This window comes from Pelophylax lessonae, assembly GCF_965119305.1.
Source record: "Pelophylax lessonae genome assembly, chromosome: 13".
NCBI classification, from domain to species: domain Eukaryota; kingdom Metazoa; phylum Chordata; class Amphibia; order Anura; family Ranidae; genus Pelophylax; species Pelophylax lessonae.
Genome location: NC_138780.1, coordinates 10,197,567 through 10,207,787, shown reverse-complemented (window position 1 = coordinate 10,207,787; position 10,221 = coordinate 10,197,567). Strand labels below are relative to the sequence as shown.

General features: G+C 50.2%; 1 protein-coding gene across 1 annotated transcript in view; it reads left to right on the top strand.

Annotated features, from left to right (window-relative positions):
* VANGL2 (VANGL planar cell polarity protein 2) overlaps window positions 1-10,221 on the top strand; it is a 134,148-nt gene that overhangs the window by 95,583 nt on the left and 28,344 nt on the right. The window contains exon 3 of the mRNA XM_082242723.1: window positions 9,319-9,596. Coding sequence (XP_082098849.1) covers window positions 9,526-9,596 — 71 coding nt within the window. The 5' untranslated portion in view covers window positions 9,319-9,525. The remainder of the gene's footprint in view (window positions 1-9,318; window positions 9,597-10,221) is intronic.

Sequence of the window (10,221 nt, the reverse complement as noted above, 5' to 3'; positions counted from 1 at the left end):
ACTGACCGCTCCTGGTCTCTTGTTGGTTGTGAGCTGGGGAGACCGGCTCCTGATCATGTGACCACTTTGCAGCAGGTGGGCTTTAATGTAGAGCCACAACATATGTGCATCAGCTAGCTCTGCTATTCTGCACTGAGAGCGTGCACGCTTGCGCGCTCCCTACACATTGACTGAGCTGTCACAAACCACTTCCGGTCACTATTGATGATCAGGAGTCATTGGGATAGGCTGTCCATCATGTGACCACTGTGTGCAGCAGGCTGGCTCTGTTATTGTTTACTGAGAGCATGCGCGCTTGCGCACTCCCTACACATTGACTGAGCTGTCACAACTCCCAGTCGCTGTTGATGATCAGGAGATAATGGGACAGACTGTCCATCATGTGACTACTTTGCAGCAGGTGGGCTTTAATGTAGAGCCACAGCATATGTATATCAGCTGGCTCTGCTATTCTGTACTGAGAGCATGCTCTTGAGTATGTAATGCAGCACAGCTGAGCAGGAAGCGGCTGTTGCGTATGTAATGCAGCACTGCTGAGCGGGGAGGGGCTCTTGCGTATAGAACGTATGTAATGCAGCACAGCTGAGCAGGAAGCAGCTCTTGTGTATGTAATGCAGCACAGCTGCGCAGGAAGCGGCGTCTGCGTATGTAATGCAGCACAGCTGAGCAGGAAGCTGCTCTTGCGTATGTAATGCAGAACAGCTGAGCGGCAAGCGGCTCTTGCGTATGTAATGCAGAACAGCTGAGCGAGAAGCGGGTCTTGCGTATGTAATGCAGCACAGCTGCGCAGGAAGCGGCGTCTGCGTATGTAATGCAGCACAGCTGAGCAGGAAGCTGCTCTTGCGTATGTAATGCGCACAGCTGAGCGGCAAGCGGCTCTTGCGTATGTAATGCAGAACAGCTGAGCGAGAAGCGGCTCTTGCGTATGTAATGCAGCACTGCTGAGCGGGGAGTGGCTCTTGCGTATGTAATGCAGCACAGCTGAGCGAGAAGCGGCTCTTGCGTATGTAATGCAGCACTGCTGAGCGGGGAGGGGCTCTTGCGTATATAACGTATGTAATGCAGCACAGCTGAGCAGGAAGCGGCTCTTGTGTATGTAATGCAGCACAGCTGAGCAGGAAGCGGCATCTGCGTATGTAATGCAGCACGGCTGAGCAGGAAGCGGCATCTGTGTATGTAATGCAGCACGGCTGAGCAGGAAGCGGCATCTGTGTATGTAATGCAGCACAGCTGAGCAGGAAGTGGCATCTGCGTATGTAATGCAGCACGGCTGAGCAGGAAGCGGCATCTGTGTATGTAATGCAGCACAGCTGAGCAGGAAGTGGCTCTTGCGTATGTAATGCAGCACAGCTGAGCAGGGAGCGGCGTCTGCGTATGTAATGTAGCACGGCTGAGCAGGAAGCGGCATCTGTGTATGTAATGCAGCACAGCTGAGCAGGAAGTGGCTCTTGCGTATGTAATGCAGCACAGCTGAGCAGGAAGCGGCTCTTGCGTATGTAATGCAGCACAGCTGAGCAGGAAGCGGCTCTTGCGTATGTAATGCAGCACAGCTGAGCAGGAAGCGGCTCTTGCGTATGTAATGCAGCACAGCTGAGCAGGAAGCGGCTCTTGCGTATGTAATGCAGCACGGCTGAGCAGGGAGCGGCGTCTGCGTATGTAATGCAGGAAGCGGCATCTGTGTATGTAATGCAGCACAGCTGAGCAGGAAGCGGCTCTTGCGTATGTAATGCAGCACAGCTGAGCAGGAAGCGGCTCTTGCGTATGTAATGCAGCACAGCTGAGCAGGAAGCGGCTCTTGCGTATGTAATGCAGCACAGCTGAGCAGGAAGCGGCTCTTGCGTATGTAATGCAGCACAGCTGAGCAGGAAGCGGCTCTTGCGTATGTAATGCAGCACGGCTGAGCAGGGAGCGGCGTCTGCGTATGTAATGCAGGAAGCGGCATCTGTGTATGTAATGCAGCACAGCTGAGCAGGAAGCGGCTCTTGCGTATGTAATGCAGCACAGCTGAGCAGGGAGCGGTGTCTGCGTATGTAATGCAGCACGGCTGAGCAGGAAGTGGCATCTGTGTATGTAATGCAGCACAGCTGAGCAGGAAGCGGCATCTGTGTATGTAATGCAGCACAGCTGAGCAGGAAGCGGCTCTTGCGTATGTAATGCAGCACGGCTGAGCAGGGAGCGGCGTCTGCGTATGTAATGCAGCACGGCTGAGCAGGGAGCGACGTCTGCGTATGTAATGCAGCTCAGCTGAGCAGGAAGCGGCGTCTGCGTATGTAATGCAGCTCAGCTGAGCAGGAAGCGGCTCTTGCGTATGTAATGCAGCTCAGCTGAGCAGGAAGCGGCGTCTGCGTATGTAAGAAAGATGGCTGCCTCCATATACCGAAGTACAATGTTTTCACATTAGGAAGAACCCAATCCTAGGCTTTAGCTGTTGGACAATGCAGGGAAGTAGAAGTCAAAGGACATGGGAAAACCTGCACAGAGCGATGAACTGATGGAATAAATGTTGTGTCTCTGTGGAAGTCCTTTAGATGGACCTTCTGTGGTGTCCCGGGAAGTTGTTGGCTCGGGTGGTGTGGAGGTTTTTTGTTCTGAGCCGTCTCCCTGGAGAAATGTGATCCCATTTTACTGAACAAAAGGAGAAGAGAAGAGAATGGGCTCCTTCCCTCCATTTTCCTCCTTCCTTTATGTGGGCCCGGACTCGCCCTCCACCCTTCCCGTCACTCCCCCCACCCAGCTTCGCTCCCTGCACTTGTTTTAGAGGATGTTTGCAGGCCGGCTGCCATCGCCTAGGAAACCTGGGAAGGAGGGAGGGGGAGGTGCGCCCAGACTAGTCCTCTTTTTTTTGTGGGTTTCCATGGCAATGGATGCGCAAAAAATCAGGCATTCGGGACAAGGGCCTTTCCTGACTGTAGCATCCTGACCTTGTCTTCATTAGAGAACCCGGAGCCTTGTGAGCTCAACACCCATCGCCTCCTTATATTAAATGGGCTTTTACTGGCGTTACCATGGTAACCGGGCCTAGTACTGTTATGGTTCAACCACCACGACTCTGCACCACACCGAGCAGAAAGTGTCAGTCTGAATGTCGTCCACTGCTGGGCGGAGGTCAAGAAACGCCACCGTCTTCCGCTATCTGTACTCCTCCATCTCATGGCTATAAAATGGAAAACTTCTAGGAGGAGTGCAAATTTTTTTTTTTTTTTTCGCTCTTTTGTGCTCACTTTCACCTGTTTGCTTTATTTTGCGCTCTCGCTCTCTTTTGTATTCTCACTCCTCTGCTCCCTCGTTTGCTGCCTCTTGCACCCCCTCTTGCTCCCCTTTTAAGCTGGCTCGCTCCTCTGCTCTGTCTGGCTCGCTCCTCCGCTCTGTCTGGCTCGCTCCTCCGCTCTGTCTGGCTCGCTCCTCCGCTCTGTCTGGCTCGCTCCTCCGCTCTGTCTGGCTCTCTCCTCCGCTCACTCCTCTGCTCTTTCTGGCTTGCTCCTCTGCTCTTTCTGGCTTGCTCCTCTGCTCTTTCTGGCTTGCTCCTCTGCTCTTTCTGGCTTGCTCCTCTGCTCTTTCTGGCTCGCTCCTCTGCTCTTTCTGGCTCGCTCCTCTGCTCTTTCTGGCTCGCTCCTCTGCTCTTTCTGGCTCGCTCCTCTGCTCTTTCTGGCTCGCTCCTCTGCTCTTTCTGGCTCGCTCCTCTGCTCTTTCTGGCTCGCTCCTCTGCTCTTTCTGGCTCGCTCCTCTGCTCTTTCTGGCTCGCTCCTCTGCTCTTTCTGGCTCGCTCCTCTGCTCTTTCTGGCTCGCTCCTCTGCTCTTTCTGGCTCGCTCCTCTGCTCTTTCTGGCTCGCTCCTCTGCTCTTTCTGGCTCGCTCCTCTGCTCTTTCTGGCTCGCTCCTCTGCTCTTTCTGGCTCGCTCCTCTGCTCTGTCTGGCTCGCTCCTCTGCTCTGTCTGGCTCGCTCCTCTGCTCTGTCTGGCTCGCTCCTCCGCTCGCTCCTCTGCTCTGTCTGGCTCGCTCCTCTGCTCGCTCTGTCTGGCTCGCTCCTCTGCTCGCTCTGTCTGGCTCGCTCCTCTGCTCGCTCTGTCTGGCTCGCTCCTCTGCTCGCTCTGTCTGGCTCGCTCCTCTGCTCGCTCTGTCTGGCTCGCTCCTCCGCTCGCTCTGTCTGGCTCGCTCCTCTGCTCTTTCTGGCTCGCTCCTCTGCTCTTTCTGGCTCGCTCCTCTGCTCTTTCTGGCTCGCTCCTCCGCTCGCTCCTCTGCTCTGTCTGGCTCGCTCCTCCGCTCGCTCCTCTGCTCTGTCTGGCTCGCTCCTCCGCTCGCTCCTCTGCTCTGTCTGGCTCGCTCCTCCGATAGCTCCTCTGCTCTGTCTGGCTCGCTCCTCCGATCGCTCCTCTGCTCTGTCTGGCTCGCTCCTCCGATCGCTCCTCTGCTCTGTCTGGCTCGCTCCTCCGATCGCTCCTCTGCTCTGTCTGGCTCGCTCCTCCGATCGCTCCTCTGCTCTGTCTGGCTCGCTCCTCCGATAGCTCCTCTGCTCTGTCTGGCTCGCTCCTCCGCTCTGTCTGGCTCGCTCCTCCGCTCGTTCTCGATCTCTCCTCTCGCTTCCTCCTTCGCTCGCTCTGGCTCCCCCCCCCATTTCCTCCGGCTCTCCCCCCCCCCCCCTTGCTTGGGGGTTTTGAGCTTGTGCTCTCACTTTTTTCTGTTTTTCAGGTTCTTAATCTGAATTGTTTAATTTCTTGTGAATGGCGCTCTAACTGGTCCTGTAAGTTGCGCTGTGATAAAGTGCAGTCGCTCCCCCCCCCCCCTCTTTTTTTTTTTTTTTGTACATTTCTGGACTCAGGATTTCAATGTGCTTACCTATGCGTCAGCGCAAGAAACTATTTACTATGTACTTTGACACGCGTTTGTGGTGTGAAAGGCCCCATAACCAGACAATCTGGTTACTATGGGAAACGCGCACAGTTCTTCCAGGCATTTCAGGAATGAGGCCCAGTGATGTGCTGCTGGTCTTAGGTTAGAATCAATATCTGGCCTAGTTGTGCCTCATGAGGCCTTATTGCTGGCAGGTACACAGTGAGGGTCCTGCAACCAAATCACTAAATTCCTGCTTCCGTTATCCTATGACTCCTCTCCTTCATCACCCTAACATGCCAGATTATCCTTCTCTGTCGCTGTGGGTTAGATGAAGCTTAATGAACGTGTGCTGAGCAGTTATTAGGGTCTAGTAACTCTATAGATACCTGGACACTCATTTTTCATAAATCTCCCCCCATAATCCTTCTCATTGAGGGCTGAGCCTGGGACAAAAGCTCAATTGTCTCTCCTGTAACTTCATCCCCCACAGAGTATCGACCACACAGATCCATGTTCCTGGTATACGCCGGGTAATGCTTATTACATATCATATCTGAGCTGGAGCTTCAAACAGTCATGGAAAGATCTGCACAAAAGGACCATAGAGGGACCTTTCCTGGCCTTTCCGGAAAGACGGGCAGATTAGTGAAAGCGCAGACTTTATAGAAGAAAAGTCCTTCATTCTGATTCACTCTGATATTAAGTAAATGTTACTTTGTTTATTATTGGAGTGCTCTAATGTTCTGTAATTTTTACACTCACCGGTTATTTTATTAGGTCCACTTTGCTAGTACCGGGTTCGGTCCCCATTTTACCTTCAGAACTGATTTCATTCTTCATGGCATGGATTCAACAAGGGCAACTAAACTGATTAGGGGATTGGAGGACCTTAATTATGAAGAGCGGCTGCAATCGCTCGATTTATTCTCCCTGGAGAAGAGACGCCTGAGGGGGGGACATGATAGCAATTTATAAATATCTCAATGGGGATCTCAGCTTAGAAAAAAAGCTGTTCATTCGAAGGGATTGCATGAGGACAAGAGGGCATACAATGCGATTAGAGGAGAAGCGTTTTAACTTCAGGCAACGTGGGGGGTTCTTTACATTTAGGGCTACAAGATTGTGGAATTCTCTACCACAAGAGGTGGTTTCTGCGGGTAGTATGGTGGCTTTCAAAAGACTCTTAGACTTACATCTCAAGGATCAGAACATTCAGGGGTATGTGAGATGATTACAGCCACACACACCTACACAGGTTGAACTGGATGGACTATTGTCTTTATTCAACCTCACCTACTATGTAACTATAAGGTGTTGGAAACATTCCTCTGAGGTTTTGGTCCATATTGGTATGAAAGCATCTCACAGTTGCTGCCGATTTGTCGGTCGCAAACCCTTGATGCCAATCTCCTGTTCCACCACATCTCAAAGGCGGTCTATTGGATGAGATGTGGTGAGTGTGGAGGCCATTGGAGTACAGTGACCTCATTGTCATGGTGAAGAAACCAGTGGTGAGATGATTGGAGCTTTGTGACATGGTGCATTATCCTGCTGGAAGGAGCCATCAGAAGATGGGGACAATGTAAGTCATGAAGGGATGGACATGGTCAGCAACAATACTCACGGTAGGCCGTGGCGTTTTAAACGATGCTCAATTGGTACTAAAGGGCCCAAAGTGTGCCAAGAAAATATTCCCCACACCATTACACCACCACCACCGCCAGCCTGAACAATTGATACAAGGCATGGATCCATGCTTTCATGTTTACCCCAAAATATGACCCTACAAGGCAGGATGGATCCATGCTTTCATGTTTACCCCAACATTTGACCCTACAAGGCAGGATGGATCCATGCTTTCATGTTTGCCCCAAGATTTGACCCTACAAGGCAGGATGGATCCATGCTTTCATGTTTACCCCAAAATATGACCCTACAAGGCAGGATGGATCCATGCTTTCATGTTTACCCCAAAATGTGACCCTACCATCTGAATGTCGCAGCTGAAATCAAGACTCGTCAGACCAGGCAACGTTTTTCCAATCTTCTATTGCCCAATTTTGGTGACCCTGTGCGAATTGTAGCCTCAGTTTCCTGTTCTTAGTGGACAGGAGTGGCACCGGGTGTGGTTTCTTGCTTGTGTAGCCCACCGTCTTTAAGGTTCAATGTGTTTGTGCATTCCGAGATGGTATTCTTCATACCTTGGTTGTGATGAGTGGTTAGTTTGAGTTACTGTTGCCTTTCTATCATCTAAAACCAGTCTGCCCATTCTCTTCTGACATCAACAAGGCATTTTCCTTCACACAACTGCCACTCACTGGATATTTTCTCTTTTTTTTTGGACCATTTTCTGTAAACCCGGGAGATGGTTGTGCATGAAAATCCCAGTAGATCAGCAGTTTTTGAAATACTCCGATAAGCCCTTGTGGGACCAACAACCATGCCAGTTTTTGAAATACTCCGATCAGCCTGTCTGGTACCAACAACCATGCCACATTCAAAGTCACGTAAGTCTCCTTTCTTCTTCATTCTGGTGCTCAGTTTGAACATCAGCAAGTTGTCTTCACCTGCCTAAATGCATTAAGTTGCTGCCATGTGATTGGCTGATTAGCAATTTGTGTTACCAAGCAAATGAACCGGTGTACCTAAAAAAAAAAAAAAAAAGTGGCCGGTGAGTGTATATAACTTGTTTCTGGAGAGCGGTGATGTCACTCCTGTGTAATATATCATATGTCTGGAAAGCAGTGATGTCATTCCTGTATAATGTATATCTTGTATCTAGAGTGTGATGATATCACTTCCTTCTCAGTGATCGGGTCTTTGTTTCCCGGCCCTCTATGGCCGCCTGCGGTATAATTAGGATGGAGTGTCCTTTTCTCACTCCTTGGGATCTTGTCAGGAAGCCCAGGGGAAGCACATCTGCTGGCTTTGCCCCATTAGGGCAGGTTTCTGATGGGAAGAAAAGCTCTGTGTTGAATGTAAACAAACCACTGAGAGTCACAGAAACTTAAACAGAAAGTTGCCCCCGGGGGTTAATTTGATGAACACAATGGAGAATTCTCACTTTCCACCTCCCGATGACATAGCAGCCAGAGCACTCTAAGCTGGTTCAACACCGGTAGACTTTCATTAGAAAAAAAGCAGATTTTGGAACATTTGCTCAACTTTTTTAAATAGTGAATAGGGTCCTATACAATCATCAGTCTTGGCATAGGAAAATTAAGGAACAGGGTCGAAAATCTAAACGGTGAATTTGGCTTATGCTTGGGAACTTCCATTTGTTCCAAAATCAAATGTTAAAAGCAAAAGAAAATTTTGGAAGTACTTGCAACGTGCGTCAAGTCTCTGATGACCTTATTGAATGTACTGATGAAGTTTTGCATGTGAAGGTTCGTAGGAAATCTATCGGCGTGTGGCCAGCTTTATTTAATTTTTTTTTTCTTGTGTGTTGAATATGTAACATTATCCTTTTGGGGATTGATATTTAAAAAATGTTTTTTATTTTAGAACGTTGAACTGTTCTTTTAGTTTTTAACCAATTGTGCTCTCTTGAGTGAGATTTAACTTCCCTTCCTGTCTCTCTGACACTAGGATAAGAAGGTAATGGGGTAACCAAGACAGGAAGACACAAAGAGCCATAAACCTGCATCCCAACTAAAGCTGACCATACCCCCGTAGAGTGTTGGCTGGCCCCCTACCCCCGTAGAGTGTTGGCTGGCCCCCTACCCCCGTAGAGTGTTGGCTGGCCCCCTACCCCCGTAGAGTGTTGGCTGGCCCCCTACCCCCGTAGAGTGTTGGCTGGCCCCCTACCCCCGTAGAGTGTTGGCTGGCCCCCTACCCCCGTACGAGTGTTGGCTGGCCCCCTACCCCCGTACGAGTGTTGGCTGGCCCCCTACCCCCGTACAGGTGTTGGCTGGCCCCCTACCCCCGTACAGGTGTTGGCTGGCCCCCTACCCCCGTACAGGTGTTGGCTGGCCCCCTACCCCCGTACAGGTGTTGGCTGGCCCCCAACCCCCGTACAGGTGTTGGCTGGCCCCCTACCCCCGTAGAACATTTGGTCAAATCGATCTTCAGTTTAGAAGGCGCAGGATTAAAAAATTTTCTCGAACAAAATTCTAACTGTGAAAGTAGTTTTAATTTAGGAAGTATTGTCCTCTCATGTCCTAGGCACAAAAGAAACCTATTATTACACCTGGACAAAAGTTTTAAGGGCTTTCAAATGAAATTAGTTGACTCCATGAGGGGTCATTAAATGTTATGACCAACATTTTTTTATAAATTTTGTACAAAATTTCAAACCAAATTCTACTGATGTATGGCTAGCCTAGCTGCAAGATTTATTTACATAAAGGAAAGGTCAAAGTGAGAGAGTTTGTAAAAAATGGGAAAAAAATAAAAATGTACATTGGAGTGATTGTATTTTATTGCTTTCATCTCAAACCTGTTGACCTAATCTTCTGACTGTTTCTTGCCTGTTCCCTCCATTTAGGTGTCTGTTTTTTTTTTCTTATGAGACGGACCACGCCAGCCAATCAAAATAGAGTCCCTCAAGGTGAAAGTGGATTTTCTGGTGGCGCCTTTTGGCCTAAAGAAGCCTGTGCTAAAAGAGGCGGCGGCCGTGTTGGCAGCAGTTCCAGGGTCGGGGAAACCAAAAACCGTAAACGTGGATCGCCACAAAGGTCGCTACTCTGAAAACATGGACAACGAGTCCCAATATTCTGGGTACTCCTACAAGTCGGGGCAGTCCCGAAGTTCCCGCAAACACAGGTAAGAGATGACTATTCAGAAAAGAAAATTGATGCCAGGGATGCAAGTATGCCTGCTTGGCTGCTTTGGGGCCTGGGTTCAGCAGGGGTCCAGTTGTGTGCCCTGCTCCTATTCCTATAAATGGCTCAAGGGCAGGTTGGTGTACCATTTTATATTAATGTTATTGGGGACTTTCCTAATTGTGCCAAATTCTTAGTACGTAGCTAAGGCCCCTGACATGGCTAAAGGGCCATGTAGGATTTTTAGTATATGAAATGCTAAGGGAGACCGAGGTTTCACTTCAGGTGATGGTCTGAGACACTGGACATGCCAGAGCCCGTGTGTAGAGACTGTGGACATGCCAGAGTTTGTGGGTAGAGACTGTGGACATGCCAGAGTTTGTGGGTAGAGACTGTGGACATGGCACAGCCCGTGGGTAGAGACTGTGGACATGGCACAGCCCGTGGGTAGAGACTGTGGACATGGCACAGCCCGTGGGTAGAGACTGTGGACATGGCACAGCCCGTGGGTAGAGACTGTGGACATGGCACAGCCCGTGGGTAGAGACTGTGGACATGGCAGAGCCCGTGGGTAGAGACTGTGGACATGGCAGAGCCCGTGGGTAGAGACTGTGGACATGGCAGAG